The following is a 16853-nucleotide window of genomic DNA, read 5'->3' as shown; positions in this document are numbered from 1 at the left end:
TCCCGGAGCCTTTATCCCCCCGCAGGAACCGATGCTGGCCCGAGCCGGGCAGAGTGCACCGGTGAGAACACCGGATGATCAGCCCGGCGCGAGTCTGGTCACAAGCGCTTCCCTTTCAACAATTTCACGTGCTGTTTAACCCTCTTTTCAAAGTGCTTTTCATCTTTCGATCACTCTACTTGTGCGCTATCGGTCTCTGGCCGGTATTTAGCTTTAGAAGAAATTTACCTCCCATTTTGAGCAGCATTCCCAAACTACTCGACTCGTCGAAGGAGCTTTACACAGGCTAGGCGTCCAACTATACGGGGCTCTCACCCTCTGTGGCGCCCCGTTCCAGGGGACTCAGTTGGCGCCGCGCCCAAAGCTTCCTCTCCAGATTACAACTCGGGCCGAAGCCAGATTTCAAATTTGAGCTGTTGCCGCTTCACTCGCCGTTACTAGGGCAATCCCTGTTGGTTTCTTTTCCTCCGCTTATTGATATGCTTAAGTTCAGCGGGTCCTCCTACCTGATCCGAGGTCAACCTTTGGGGGGTTGCTTTCCGTTTAACGGCCGGGACCCGGAGCACGCCCTGAGCGAGGTGGTTGCTACTACGCTCGGGGTGACAGCGGGCACCGCCACTGGTTTTCGGGGCCTGCGGGCAGCCGCAGGTCCCCAACACAAGCCCGGGGCTTGATGGTCGAAATGACGCTCGGACAGGCATGCCCGCCGGAATGCCGGCGGGCGCAATGTGCGTTCAAAGATTCGATGATTCACGGAATTCTGCAATTCACATTACTTATCGCATTTCGCTGCGTTCTTCATCGATGCCAGAACCAAGAGATCCGTTGTTGAAAGTTTTGACTCATTCAGTACAGAAGACTCAGAGAGGCCTTGTGCATGCGAGAATGGTTTGGAGCCTCCGGCGGGCGCCCCCGCGAGGGGGGCCGGGGGGCGCGCTGGCGGGCCCGTGGGGGCCCTGGCGCCGCCCGCCGAAGCAACGGTTAGGTAAGGTCCACAGTGGTTTGGGAGTCTTGCAACTCTGTAATGATCCCTCCGCTGGTTCACCAACGGAGACCTTGTTACGACTTTTACTTCCTCTAAATGACCGAGTTTGGATAACTTTCCGGCCCTGAGTGGTCGTTGCCGACCTCTCTGGGCCAGTCCGAAAGCCTCACTGAGCCATTCAATCGGTAGTAGCGACGGGCGGTGTGTACAAAGGGCAGGGACGTAATCAACGCAAGCTGATGACTTGCGCTTACTAGGGATTCCTCGTTGAAGAGCAATAATTGCAATGCTCTATCCCCAGCACGACAGAGTTTAACAAGATTACCCGGGCCTTCCGGCCAAGGGAGTACTCGCTGGCTCTGTCAGTGTAGCGCGCGTGCGGCCCAGAACATCTAAGGGCATCACAGACCTGTTATTGCCTCAAACTTCCATCGGCTTGAGCCGATAGTCCCTCTAAGAAGCCGGCGTACTGCCAAAGCAATACGGGCTATTTAGCAGGTTAAGGTCTCGTTCGTTATCGCAATTAAGCAGACAAATCACTCCACCAACTAAGAACGGCCATGCACCACCACCCACGAAATCAAGAAAGAGCTCTCAATCTGTCAATCCTCATCGTGTCTGGACCTGGTGAGTTTCCCCGTGTTGAGTCAAATTAAGCCGCAGGCTCCACCCCTGGTGGTGCCCTTCCGTCAATTTCTTTAAGTTTCAGCCTTGCGACTGTCACAGCAAGGCAAAATAAGTGCTAGATGACTCGTAGTTGAATTAATCCTCGATTGACGAAGACTTCAAGTCTGAGGAGAGAGAGGAAAACTATCAATATGTAGGTGGAAAACTATGCTCAAATACCTTAGGTGGTGCGTATAGACAATTTGCAGTAGGGCTACAATTTGCAGTGGGGCTACAAAGTCTATATATTGTAGGGTAAGATGCGGTTTGCCTTATTAGCGTGTTTTTCCTTATTGGTAAGTCAACCCCTCCTTCCTAATCCAGAAGTCGACTCGAATCCTACAAATCTATCAACTCGGGAGGTTATATAAGTGTATAGTCACGTGATAGGTCCGTACACGAGTCATATAACGGTAGTTAGCGTACTATACTGTTATATCACCCCCCCTTCGAAAAAGCGTTATACCTATACGATGGATACATTGCGGTCCTCCGCTAGCTATTAGTAATTAGAAGAGTTGGCTCGCGAGCCTATTTTTTACGAAGTTTATACAATTGAGTTCTACGGGACTTGGAAATCTGCCCTATAGCCCACAAGGCTATATAAGATGCTATATCTAGGCCAGTAGGTATATAAGGGAGCTAGGATAAAATGTTATTCTACGACCTTATAGTAGGTTTATATATATATACGACGTTTCCTAGATCGAGTTGGATCGCGTTGTCCTTCAGGTACTAGTAGGTTATTATCTAGGTGTTTATTATCGAAGTAATCCTCCTTATAAGCTTTTAGCCATTGTAGTAATCGCCAAGGTAGTCCGGCTATATAGGGGAATTCCTCGTAGAACTCCTAGAGGCGGTGTAGTATATTCTTGAAATTGGTAGCGTTGTACTATTCGGGGTCCTCGCCCTAACCGATCTATTGAGCGCGATACTAAAGTTTCCCTTTGAATATCTAGGAGGTAAGAATCTTTTCGACTTGCTATTCTAATTCGCTATCTACCTTAATCGGCGGCTTAGGCTAGGGCTCCTAACCTAGTAACAGGTCATTTAGTGCCCTTTGGAGTCGATCTAGGGTAAACACTAGGTATATCTTCTAGGTCTTAAGTAGCTTTAGCTTATAGGAATAACCCTTCTTAGCGATAATCGGAAAAGGCCTAGCGACTAGGTAGTTGAGCTTATCACTTAGTCGGTTTGTCTGCTAGTAGCCCTTTGTAACATAGACCTCCTAACTAACTTTAAATTCTTCTAGCCACTGATATTTATTCGCTTACCGCTTTTAGGCTTCCTAGGCTTTCTATATACTTTCCTTAGCGAATTAGATAGTAGAATTGATTCTAGAGAGTATCTCCTATACTTTAGTACGATTAAGCTTGTCTTTGGCGCTACTAAATTCTCGAGTATACTCTTACTAATTGTAGGTTATCTAGGGGAGTATACCAGTCTCGACCTCGAATAGGGCAAGGCTAGTAGACGAGTAGAGTAAAATAGCTTAAGTAAAATCTATTATAAGCAATAATTCTAACTAATTGTCTTAGAAATGGTTAACGAAGGGGCATAGACGCTAGTCAAGGTATTGATTTATAATTTTAGTCTACTTGTCCGTCTAGGGGTACTCTAAAGAAGAGAGGCGTAGGTTAATTCTAAAGATCTTATAGAACTCGTCTTAGAATACTAAGATAAACTAAGGGCCTTAGTCTAAAGTAATCGATTCTAAGGCTCTATAGGTACGTTAAATATACCAATAGTAGAGTTGCGCTATCTCTTTAGCAATAGTAGTCTTATAATAGGGGAGCAAATAGCTACGTTTCCCTAGGTGGTCTACTACGACGAAGACTTGGTCGTAGCTCAATTTATCTCGGAGTATTGCGTAGAAGTCTATAGTGATATACTGCCAAGGTCTTATAGGGACTTCTAGGGGCTTAAGGAGGCTCGGTAGTTTGTCGTAGGGTATATAGGAACGTTGGCAGGTCTAGCAATTCTTAATAAACCTATTGATATCTCCTATTTGCTTTAGCTAAAAGTATTATCTCTAAATTAACTTTTATATCTTGTTCTTGCCTAGGTAGGCTATAGAGATCTGGTTATAGATCTTAGCTAATAGGTAGGTTTATAGGTAACTATCCGATAGAACTATTAGCCTTCCTCCCTTTAGTAGGAGGCCACTATCGCTTAGAGTCTAGTTGGTATTATTTTAGTAGGCGAGCTCTTAAAAACTCTTTAGGGCTTTGCTCTCTTAGTTCGCTTTAAAGATAGTATCTACTAGTTCGTATCCTTCGAGTCGTTGTAGGCGAGACGGCTTAGATTCGTTAACTTCGATTTAACAGATTATATACTATAAATTGCACTTAGTAGGCTCCTTAGGCAGCAACTCTAGCTCCTCTAGGATCTATAGGTCTAGCTTGCTCTTAGGGAGGACCGTCTAGGTATAGTAAGCTTCTTAGACTTCCTTCTAGATAGCGAGCTCCTTAGCCTTATAGGATAGGGCATTAGCAATAGCGTTCTACTTACTAGGTCGATAGACGATTTGAAAATCTAGGGTAAAGAGGAGCTTGGCCTATCTAGCTTATTGTATATTGAGTAGCCTCTTTTATATAAAGTATTACAATATATAGTAGTCAAATAAGATATTGAACTACTATTAGAGGCTAAGTAGTATTAGGTACTATTCTTCGACGGTATATACAATGGTAAAGAGCTTCTTATTGTAGATAGGGTAATTGCTTTTTAGTCTAAACATTGTTCTTAAGAAGAATGCGACGAGGTACTAACTATCGTCGTATTTCTACTAGAAGACTCTAGCTACGACTCTACTAGATACGTCGACTTTGATTTAGCTCTCTCTAGTAGGATCGTAGTATTTAAGGAGTAGGGTGTTAGTCATTCGCCTTTTAAGTTCTTAGAAAGCTTCTTTATACTCTTTGGTCTATTTAAACGGTTTTCCCTTGACGGTTAGATGCTATAAGGGATATACAATCTTTCTATACTTATAGACAAATTAGCGGTAAAAGTTGTAGAATCTAAGGAAGGCTTATACTCTCTATATAGTAGTAGGTCGGTCCTAAGAAATTATTGTCTTAATCTTCTTTAGGTCTATTTAGACGTCTTCAGTGCTAACGATAAACCTAAGGAACTTAGTTTCGGTAGTATAGAATTTATATTTCTTAATATCCGCTTAGAGACCTACTTTATATAGCTTTTAAAGGATAAGTCGTATATACTTATAGTGCTTTTCCTTATTCTAAGAGTAGATAATTAGGTTATTGATATAGGCGATTATAAATATATTAAGGTATTTAAAGAACTAAGAATTGACGAATCACTAGAAGGTAGTAGGTCTATTGTATAGGCTAAACGATAGGACCTTATAGTGGAATTGACTATATTAGGTTTAGAAGGTTGTTAGGTCTTCGCTTCTAAGAGTAAGTCGAATTCGGTAGAAGGCTTACTAAATATCGATCTTAGTAAAGATTTTAACATTTCCTAGTTGTTATAAAGTTTCGTTAATATAGGGTAGTAGATAGTAGTCCTTGATAGTAACCTTATTTAGGGCTTAGTAGTCGATATAAAATCTCTAGGTCCTATCTCCTTTGATAGCGAAGAGTATAGGGGAGCTATACGAAATAGCATTTAGCTCGATGAAACCCTTTTATAGGTTCTCAACCAAGTACTTTTTTATAGTCTCTAGCTAGTCGAGGATATAGGAGTACAAGGGGCTTACTTACTAGGGTAGCGGTCTAGTAAGTTTAATCTTATAGTTGTATTTACGCCTTAGTAGCATCTCATTAGATTCCTTTTTCGAGAATACATCGGTAAATTCGGTAAGGTAAAGGTACTTCGTAATCGCTTCCTTGACTTAGGCTTAGACCTCTTCGTCCTCATCGTTAGGGAGTTTACTAGTCTTCTTAGCCTCGATAGCTCGGTCGATCTAGGCGATCGTAATAAACCCTAGTATAGAATTCCCTTGTCGATTTCCCTTAAGGAACATTTTATTAAAGGCTACGGTAGAGATGACTATAGCTTTGATTAGGTCTTCTAGAATCTATAGTCGCTCGCCCTCTTCTACCTAGAAGGCGGCCTATTCCTCCTCTTCCTTAAGTGTTATAGGTCGAGTATAGGTTTTTAGAAGGATAAATTCCTCTCTCTTCAATGCCTAGTCTATCTTCTAGAGGCTATCGTCCTATATGCCTTTGAACAATACCTTCTAAAGGGGTTTCTTAGGGGGTTCGATAAAATTGCTTCTAATAGTATATGTTTTAGAGACTTCGAGTTATATTAATTAGTATAATCCTAGGCTTATCTTGAGTTATATTAATCGATATATTCCTAGATCTTTAGTAGGTTACGCTAATTAGTAGGATTTGTTAGGTAAAGGTTTAGGGAGTATTTCTCTATACTTTAGTATTTATAGCTACTATTGAGCCTTTTAACATTAATCTTAACGCTCTATTACTTAGTCTCTCTATTCAACATTCTTTTAGTATTTAAGGTTTAGTACCTTAGGAATAAGGAAGTTATAAAGAATCTTAAAGATATAATTCTATTCTAGATTATATAGTTTGTCTTTAGGCTAGATTAGTCGATATTAACGAGTATTTAGTAGAATATCGTAGTAAACGAGCTACTATTAGCCTAGTAATAGCTAATACTCCTTCCCTATATCGAGGGCTAAGAATAGAGTATTCTTCTATATTCTCCTATCAATTTAGAGGTCAAGTCTTAGGATCGAGTCGATAAGGTCTATAGATTAGCCTTAGAAGTCTTTTACAAAGATCGAAGTCTCGAGTAGTATCCCTTTAATACCGAGTTTCTTAGTGATTCGCTTTATATAGGTTCGATTAAGGAAGGTATATTCGTTTGCTCTAGAGTCAACGAGTATAATAATAGTAATATTAGTTCTATTAATAGCTAATGTATAAGGGAAGGAGAGACTCTAATCGCCTATAAGCTACTAAAGGTCTACCTAGGTAACTACTAACCTAACATCTAGCCCTAAGCTAGAGTCTACTTTCCTTAGGGCTCTTAGTTTTCTAATTTAGTAGTCTTAGTCTTATTTTCTTTAACTAAGTTCGTTATTTTCTCTAGGTCTACCTCTATCTTCTTAATTATAGCTATAATACGTTTTAGGCACTATACCTTTATATAACTAGTCTCTTAGTAATAAAAGTATTTACTCTCCTCTTTCAAGGTATTACGCTTCTTCTAAGAGAGCCTAGGAGATCCCGATTTAGCTTTGCCTCTACTAGAACTATCTAGCTAAAGGGTCTTTTCTTTCTTCTTTATAGGAGCTGTTCCTCCGTTCGGTTGTCTAGATCCTAGTGAACTAGATTTTCCGTCCTTCCGATCCTTCTTAGCTATCTCCTAGAGTAAAGAGAACTAGTGTCCAAGGCGAGTAAAGTCGTTAAAGCTAATATTTGGATCGACTAGGTCTCTCGCTATCTAGAAACGTAGGCTCCAAGAGAGTTGAGTATAGAATTCTTCTTTCTACTTGTCCTTAGATTTCTTAGACTTAGTAGTAAGGTAGACAAACTTAGTAAGGAACTTACAGTAGAGCGTAGATCCTATCTTTAGGACTATAAAATCGTTCTTTGTACAACGAAGTTTGGTAGGATCGGTGTAAAATCCGTCTAGGAAGTCGAATAACTTGTCAAGATTGGTGATCGGCTCTACTATATCCTCCTCGAGGTAGGGTACAAGAGCCTTCATTGCTTTGCTACTAATAAAGGACACTATATATCTAAATTTCGAGTCCTCTATTAGAAACAATTTATAGTTCTCCTTGATTTTCCGAAGTATAGCTACCTTCTAGACCAAATACTTTAGGTCTTTGCTATCGATAAACTTCTTAAGGTCGGCAATCTTCGTAGTTTTTATATAGGTCGTAGGTTTAAAAGTCTTTTTAGTCGTTGGGATTAGACGATTAGAGTTATATAACTCTATATACATCTCGGTTTACGTTGGTTCGGTTTAGGTCGAGGATATAGCTCGGCCCTATAGATCGACTATATTAGCAATCTTCTTAAGGAGTTCCGTCCTCTCGTCTTCCAATGCTATCTTATTGTATAAGAGTGCCTCGACTTAGGTATATAAAGTAGAAAGTTCTTTAGGGTCAAGGATATTGCCTTGTTCTTACTTAAACTGCTAAACCTTTGTAAGTAGCATTGCTATCGAATTAGCTAACGTATTATAGGTGACTCGTAGGGCTATAGGCTATCCAATTGCTATATCACACTATATAATGATCGATCGAATTATCTTAATAAGATCGTTGCCTCGCAACTGATCGACCTATTCGATGCTTAACAGCTAGATCTCCTTAGGAGCGATTAGTTCGTTATCCTAAGAGAAATGGGCAATAGCAATATATTTATTTTTAAGCCTTAGATAGCGCTTAATTAAATCTATCTCCTATTCCTTAGCCGAATATTCGATTTAGCTAATTCGGTTAAAAAACTTAGGAACGGGATTTGTAAGTTTATATTCTTTAATCAAGTTGGCGGTTATTTAGGTTCGAGAGCTAAACGGAGTTAAATCGCTGATCTTCGATTAAATTCGGGTATCTCGGTTACCTCCTACGTTGAACTTACAGAGATCTACTAGATCAATTTTCTAGGTATTCTAGCCTTGTTTAGTAGGCCTAGGAGTATAATTTACGTTCTTTGTCTCGTAAGCCATTGTCGGTATCGTACCTCTTTTAGGACTTCTTTTGTCAATCGATATAGTTGAATCGCCTCGACGGAGTAATTGCATTGCTTATCGCTAGTCGATCGGAGGTTGCTTCGCTATTAGCAACCTATCGTATACTTAACGGTTTGTCCTCGATACCAATTGGTTCCTAGCCAACCTGTTGTACTATACTATTGGCAAGTCGAAGGTTCTATCGGAGATTCGGGTTCCCTAGCCAACTAAACTAGTCCTGTCGGGAAAGACTATATTGGATATTATATCGCCTTTATAGGCCTATAGTAGTAAGACTTAAAGTAATGTCATAGTAAAGCAAAACAAATGCTAGATGACTTATAGCTAAATTGATCCTCGATTGACGAAGACTTTAAGTCTAAGGAGAGAGAGGAAAACTATCAATATATAGGTAGAAAACTATACTCAAATACCTTAGGTAGTACATATAGACAATTTATAGTAGGGCTACAATTTATAGTAGGGCTACAAAGTCTATATGTTGTAAAGTAAGACGTAGTTCGCTTTATTAATATGTTTTTCCTTATCGGTAAGTCAACCCCTCCTTCCTAATCTGGAAGTCGACTCGAATCCTATAAATCCACCAACTTAGGAAGTTATATAAGTGTATAATCATATGACAGGTCTGTGCGCAAGTCATATAACAGTGGTCAGCGTGCTATGCCATCACAACTACTAAGTCTAAGAAACCTAAAGACGAGTAGAAAGAAGAATTCTATATTCGACTCTCTTAGAGCCTACGTTTCTAGATAGCGAGAGACCTAGTCGATCCGAATATCAGCTTTAACGACTTTACTCGCCTTGGACACTAGTTCTCCTTGCTTTAGGAGATGGCTAAGAAGGATCGGAAGGACAGAAAATCCAATTTACTAGGATCTAGACAACTAAATAGAGGATTAGCTCCTATAAAGAAGAAAGAAAAGACCCCTTAGCTAGATAGTTCTAGTGGAGGCAAGGCTAAATTGGGGTCTCCTAGGCTCTCTTAGAAGGAGTATAATGCTTTAAAAGAGGAGAGTAAGTACTTCTATTGCTAGGAGACCAGTTATATAAAGGCGTAGTGCTTAAAATGTATTACGACTATAATTAAGAAGATGGAGGTAGACCTAGAGAAAATGACGAACTTAGTTAAAGAAAATAAGACTAAGACTATCGAATTAGAAAACTAAGAGCTCTAAGGAAAGTAGACTCTAGCTTAGGGCTAGATATTAAGTTAGCAGTTACCTAGATAGACCTTTAGTAGCTTATAGGTAGTCGAAGTCTCTCCTTCCCTTATATATTAGCTATTAATAGAACTAGTATTACTATCATTATACTCATTGACTTTAGAGCAAATAGATACGCCTTCTTTAATTGAACCTATATAAAGTAAATCGCTAAGAAACTTAGTGTTAAGGGGATACTACTTAAGACTTCGATCTCTATAAAAGACTTCTAGGGCCGATCTGTAGACCTTATCGACTTAATCCTAAGACTTGACCTTTGAATTAATAGGAGAATATAGAAGGATACTCTATTCTTAGCCCTCGATATAGAGAAGGAGCATTAGCTATTACTAGGCCGATAGTAGCTCGTTTACTATAATATTCTACTAGATACTCGCTAGTATCGACTAATCTAGCTTAAAGACAAACTATATAATCTAGAATAGAATTATATCCTTAAGATTCTTTATAATTCCTTTATTCCTAAGGCACTAAACCCTAAATACTAAAAGGATATTAAATAGAGAGACTAAGCGATAGAGCGTTAAGATTAACGTTAGAAGGTTCAATAGCAACTATAAATATTGAAGTATAGAGAAATACTCTTTAAACCTTTACCTAATAAATCCTACTAATTGGTATAACCTACTAAAGATCTAAGAATATATCGATCAATATAACCTAAGACAAGCCTAGGATTATACTAATTGGTACAACTCAAAGTCTCTAAAACGTATACCACTAGGAGCAATCTTACTAAACCCTTTAAGAAATCCCTTTAGAAGGTATTGTTCAAAGGCGTATAGGACAATGGCCTTTAGAAGATAGACTAGGCATTGAAGGGCAAGGAATTTATCCCCTTAAGAACCTATACTCGACCTATAATACCTAAAGAAGAGGAGGAATAGGCTACCTTTTAGGTAGAAGAGGGCGAGCGACTATAGATTCTAAAAGACCTAATTAAAGCTATAGTCATCTCTACTATAGCCTTTGACAAAATGTTCCTTAAAGGAAACTAATAAGGGAATTCTATACTAAGGTTTATTACAATCGCCTAGATCGACTAAGCTATCGAGGCTAAGAAGACTAGTAAACTCTTTAACAACGAGGATAAAGAGGTCTAAGCTTAAGTCGAGGAAGCGATTACAAAGTACCCTTACTTTATTAAATTTGTCGATATATTCTTAAAAAAAGAATTCGACGAGATACTACTAAGGCGTAAATACAACTATAAGATTGAACTTACTAGACTACCACCCTAGCGAGTAAGCCCCCTATACTCCTATACCCTCGACTAGCTAGAGACTATAAAAAAGTACCTAGTTAAGAACCTATAAAAGGGTTTTATTGAGCTAAGTACCGCCTTATATAGCTCCCCTATACTCTTTGCTATTAAAGGAGATAGGACCTAGAGATTTTATATCGACTACCGAGCCCTAAATGAGGTTATTGTTAAGGACCGCTACCTACTACCCTATATTGATAAAACCTTATAACAACTAGGAAATATTAAAGTCTTTACTAAGATTGATATTTAGTAAGCCTTCTACCGAATTCGACTTACCCCTAAAAGCGAAGACCTAATAACCTTTTAAACCTAATATAGTCAATTCCGCTATAAGGTCCTACTGTTTAGCTTATATAATAGACCTACTACCTTCTAACGATTCGTTAATTCCTAGTTCTTTAAATATTTCGATATATTTATAACCGTCTATATCGATAACCTAATTATCTACTCTTAGAACAAGGAAGAGCATTGTAAATATATATAGCTTGTCCTCTAGAAGCTATACGAAGTAGGTCTCTAGGTAGACATTAAGAAATATAAATTCTATACTATTGAAACTAAGTTCCTTAGGTTTATTGTCAATATTAAAGGTATCTAAGTAGACCTGAAGAAGATTAAGACGGTAGTTTCTTAGGACCGACCTACCACTATATAGGGAGTATAAACCTTTCTTAGATTCTATAACTTTTATTGCTAATTTATCTATAAGTATAGAAGGATTGTATATCCCCTATAGCGTCTAACCGTTAAAGGAAAACCATTCAAATGGACCGAAGAGTATAAGGAAGCCTTCTAAGAACTTAAGAGGCGAATAACTAATACCCTACTCTTTAAATACTACGATCCTACTAAAGAGAGTTAAATCGAAGTCGATGTATCTAGTAGAGTTGTAGCTAGAGTCTTCTAGTAGAAATACAATGATAGTTAGTACTTCGTTATATTCTTCTTAAGAACAATGTCTAGACTAGAAAGTAATTACTCTATCTATAATAAAGAGCTCCTTGCTATTATATATACTATTGAAAAATAGTACTTAATACTGCTTAGCCTCCAATAGTAGTTCAATATCTTATTCAACTACTATATATTGCAATACTTTATATAGAAGAGGCTACTCAATATATAATAAGCTAGATAGGCTAAGCTCCTCTCTACCCTAGATTTTCAAATCGTCTACCGACCTAGTAAGTAGAACACCGTTGCTAATGCCCTATCCTATAAGACTAAGGAGCTCGCTACCTAGAAGGAAGTCTAAGAAGTTTATTGTACCTAGATGGTCTTCCCTAAGAGTAAGCTAGACCTATAGATCCTAGAGGAGCTAGAGTTGTTGTCTAAAGAGCTTGCTAAGTGCGACTTATAGTATATAATCTATTAAATCGAAGCCAATGAATCTAAGCTATCTCGCCTACAACGACTCAAAGGATATAAACTAGTAGATACTATCCTTAAAGCGAACTAGGAGAGTAAAGCCCTAGAGAGTTTCTAGGAGCTCGTCTACTAGAATAATACCGACTAGACCCTAAGTGATAGTAGCCTCCTATTAAAGGGAGAGAGGCTAATAGTTCTACTAGATAGTTACCTATAAACCTACCTATTAACTAAGATCTATAACTAGATCTCTATAGCCTACCTAGGTAGGAACAAGATATAAGAGTTAGTCTAGAGACAATACTTCTAGCTAAGGTAAATAGGAGATATCGATAAGTTCGTTAGAAATTACTAGACCTATCGACGTTCCTATATACCCTATAACAAGCTACTAAGCCTCTTTAAGCCCCTAGAAGTCCCTATAAAACCTTAGCAATATATTACTATAGACTTCTATATAATACTCTAAGACAAGTTGGGCTATAACTAAGTCTTTATCGTAGTAGACTACTTAGAGAAGTGTAGCTACTCGCTCCTTTGCTATAAGACTACTATTGCTAAAGAGATAGTGCAACTCTACTATTAGTATATTTAGTATACTTATAGAGCTTTAGAATCGATCACTTTAGACTAAGGCCCTTAGTTTATCTCAGTATTCTAGGATAAGTTCTATAAGATCCTTAGAATTAACCTACACCTCTCTTCTTCGAAGTACCCCTAGACGGATAGATAGACCGAAATTATAAATTAATACCTCGATTAACGTCTATACCCCTTCGTTAACTATTTCTAAGACAATTAGTTAAAATTATTGTCTATAATAGATTTTACTTAAGCTATTTTATCCTATTTATCTACTAGCCTCGCCCTATTTAAGGTCGAGACTAGTATATTCCTCTAGATAATCTACGATTAATAGAAGTATATTCGAGAATTTAGTAACGCTAAAGATAAGCTTAATTATACTAAAGTATAGGAAATACTCTCTAAAATCAATTTTATTATCCAATTCGCTAAGGAAAGTATATAGAAAGCCTAGGAAGTTTAAAAGTAGTAAGTAGATAAATATTAGTAGCTAGAAGAATTTGAAGTTAGTTAAGAGGTCTACGTTATAAAGGGCTATTAATAGATAAACCGACTAAACAATAAGCTCGACTACTTAGTCACTAGGCCTTTTCTAATTATCGCTAAGAAGGGTCATTCCTATAAGCTAAAGCTACCTAAGACCTAGAAGATATACCCAATGTTTACCCTAGATCGACTCTAGAGGGTATTGAATAACCTATTACTAGGTTAGAAACCCTAGCCTAAGCCACCAATTGAGGTAGATAGCGAATTAGAATAGTAAGTCGAAAAGATTCTTACCTCCTAGATATTTAAAAGGAAACTCTAGTATCGTATTCAATAGATCAGTTGGGGTAAGGACCCTAAATAGTACAACGCTACCAATTTTAAGAATACACTATACCGCCTCTAGGAGTTCTATAAGGAATTCCCCTATATAGCTAGACTACCTTAGCGATTACTACAATAGCTAAAAGCTTATAAAGAAGATTACTTTGATAATAAACACCTAGATAATAACCTACTAGTACTTAAAGGACAATACGATCCAACTCGATCTAGGAGACGTTGTATATATATATAAACCCACTATAAGGTCGTAGGATAACGTTTTATCCTAGCTCCCTCGTATACCCACTGGCCTAGATATAGCATCTTATATAGCCTAGTGGGCTATAGAGCAGATTTCCAAGTCCTATAGAACTCAATTGTATAAACTTTGTAAAAAATAGGCTTATAAGCTAATTCTTCTGATTACCAATAGCTAGCGGAGGACCGCAATATATCCATCGTATAGGCACGACGCTTTTTCGAGGGGGGGGTAATATAACAGCATAGTACACTAACCACTGTTATATAACTTGTATATAGACTTGTCACATGACTATATACTTATGTAACCTCCTAAGTTGGTGGATTTATAGGATTTGAGTCGACTTCCGGATTAGGAAGGAGGGGTTGACTTACCGATAAGGAAAAACGCGCTAATAAGGCGAACCGCGTCTTACTCTATAATATATAGACTTTGTAGCCCTACTGTAAATTGTAGCCCCACTGCAAATTGTCTATATACACCACCTAAGGTATTTGAGCACAGTTTTCCACTTATATATTGATAGTTTCCCTCTCTCTCCTTAGACTTGAAGTCTTCGTCAATCGAGGATCAATTTAGCTACGAGTTATCCAGTACTTGTTTTGCCTTACTGTGACACCTACCTTGCACCTTTTAACCTACTCTACACCTCCTAACCTATCTACTCTACACCTTCTACTCGACTTTAAACAATACTTTCTAAGAGGGTTCCTTAGGAGGTTTAATAAAATTATATCTATAGGTATATATTTTAAAGACTTTGAGTTATACTAATTAGTATAATCTTAGGCTTACTTTAGATTATACTAATTAATATAATCCTAGATCTTTAGTAGGCTATATCAATTAATATAATTCACTAAATATAGATTTAGAAGGTTTAAAAAGTAACTCTCTACACTTTAATATTTATAGTTGCTACTAAGCCCTTTAACACTAATCTTAACGCTCTATTGCTTAGTCTCGCCTCTTAGTATCCTTCTAGTGTTTAAGGTTTAGTACCTTAGGAATAAGAGAGTTGTAAAGAATCTTAAAGATATAGCTCTATTTTAGATTATATAGTTTGTCTTTAGGCTAGATTAGTTGGTATTAACGAGCATCTAATAGAATATTATAGTAAACGAGCTACTATTGGCCTAGTAATAGCTAATGCTCTTTCCCTATATTAAGAGCTAGGAATAGGGTATTCTTCTATATCCTTTCGTCGATTTAGAGGTCAAATTTTAGGATTAAGCTAATAAAGTCTATAGATCTACTTTAGAAGTCCTTTTAGAGATTAAAGTCTCAAGTAATGTCCCTTTAACACTAAGTTTCTTAGCGATTCGCTTTATATAGGTTCGATTAAGAAAGATGTAACTATTTACTCTAGAGTCAACGAATATAGTAATAGTAATGCTAGTTCTATTAATAGCTAATATATAGGGGAAGGAAAGGCTTTAACCGCCTATAAGCTACTAAAGGTCTACTTAGGTAACTACTAACCTAATATCTAGCTTTAAACTAAAGTCTACTTTCTCTAAGGCTTTTACTTTTCTAATTTAGTATTTTTAATCTTATTTTCTTTAACTAAGTTCATTATCTTCTCTAGGTCTTTCTCTATCTTCTTAATTGTAGCTACAATACACTTTAGGCACTATACCTTTATATAACTAGTCTCTTAGTAATAGAAGTACTTGCCCTCCTCCTTTAGAGCATTACGCTCCTTCTAAGAGAGTCTTAGAGATCCTAATTTGACCTTACTTCCACTGGAACTATCTAGCTAAAGAGTCTTTTCTTTCTTCTTTCTAAGAGCTAAACTCCTATTCGATTGTCTAGAACCTAGCTAATTAGATTTTCTATCTTTCTAGTCCTTTTTAGCTATTTCCTAAAGTAAATAGAACTAGTAACTAAGATAGGTAAAGTCGTTAAAGCTAATATTTAGGTCGACTAGATCCCTTGCTATCTAGAAACGTAGACTCTAAGAGAGTTAAATATAGAACTCTTCCTTCTATTCGTCCTTAGGCTTCTTAAACTTAGTAGTAAAGTAGACGAACTTAGTAAAGAACTTATAGTAGAGTATAGATCCTATCTTTAAGACTATAAAATCGTTCTTTATATAATAGAGTTTAGTAGAATCGGTGTAAAATCTATCTAAAAAGTCGAACAACTTGTTAAAATTAGTAATTAGCTCTATAGTATCTTCTTTAAAGTAGAGTACAAAGGCCTCTATAACGGCATAGCACGCTAACCACCGTTATATAACTTGCGTATAGACCTGTTATATAACTATATACCTACGTAACTTCCTAAGTTGGTGGATTTATAGGATTCGAGTCGACTTCTAGATTAGGAAAGAGGGGTTGACTAGCTAATAAAGAAAAAACGCGCTAATAAGGCAAACTACGTTTTACCCTATAGTATATAAACCTTATAGCTCTACTGTAAGTTATAGCCCTACTATAAATTGTCTATATATACTGCCTAAGGTATTTAAACATAGTTTTCCACCTATATATTAATAGTTTTCCTCTCTCTCCTTAGACTTAAAGTCTTCGTTAATCGAGGATCAATTTAGCTATAAGTTATCTAGCACTTGTTTTGCTTTACTATAACATTACTTTAAGTTTTACCACTATAGGCTTACAAAGGCGATACAATTTCCAATATAGTCTTTCCTAATAGAACTAGTTTAATTAGCTAGAGAATTTAAATCTCTAATAGAACCTTCGACTTGCCAACAGTATAGTATAATAGGTTAGCTAAGAACCAATTAGTACTAAGGATAAACTATCAAGTGTACAATAGGTTGCTAATAGCAAAGCAACCTCCAATCGACTAGCGGTAAGTAGTATAATTACTTTGTTAAAGCGATTCAACTATATTAATCGATAGAAGAAGTCCTAAAAGAGGTACGATTCTAACAATGGCTTGTAAAACAGAGAACGTAGGTTATACTCCTAGGCCTATCGAATAGGGCTAGAATACCTAGAAGATTAATCTAGTAGA

At 37.5% G+C, this 16853-nt stretch overlaps 2 protein-coding genes across 2 annotated transcripts in view; one reads left to right on the top strand and one right to left on the bottom strand.

Annotated features, from left to right (window-relative positions):
* THITE_2145127 (uncharacterized protein) overlaps positions 1-65 on the top strand; it is a gene marked incomplete at both ends in the record, with an annotated part of 9249 nt that extends 9184 nt beyond the window's left edge. Inside the window, one exon of the mRNA XM_003654140.1 lies at positions 1-65. This exon is cut by the window's left edge and continues 66 nt beyond it. Within this exon, the coding sequence (XP_003654188.1) occupies positions 1-65 (65 nt within the window).
* A 372-nt stretch (positions 66-437) lies between these two features.
* Positions 438-1252, bottom strand: THITE_2052012 (uncharacterized protein; the record flags this gene model as incomplete). The annotated part of the gene is made up of 3 exons (XM_003654139.1): positions 438-593; positions 614-760; positions 1073-1252. Coding segments are annotated over 3 exons (483 nt in total), but the record flags the coding sequence as incomplete, so codon positions are not given.
* Positions 1253-16853: the final 15601 nt, after the last annotated feature.

The sequence above is a fragment of the Thermothielavioides terrestris genome, chromosome 3 (genome assembly GCF_000226115.1).
Source record: "Thermothielavioides terrestris NRRL 8126 chromosome 3, complete sequence".
Taxonomy (NCBI): Eukaryota; Fungi; Ascomycota; class Sordariomycetes; order Sordariales; family Chaetomiaceae; genus Thermothielavioides; species Thermothielavioides terrestris.
This window is presented reverse-complemented; position numbering and strand designations above follow the sequence as displayed.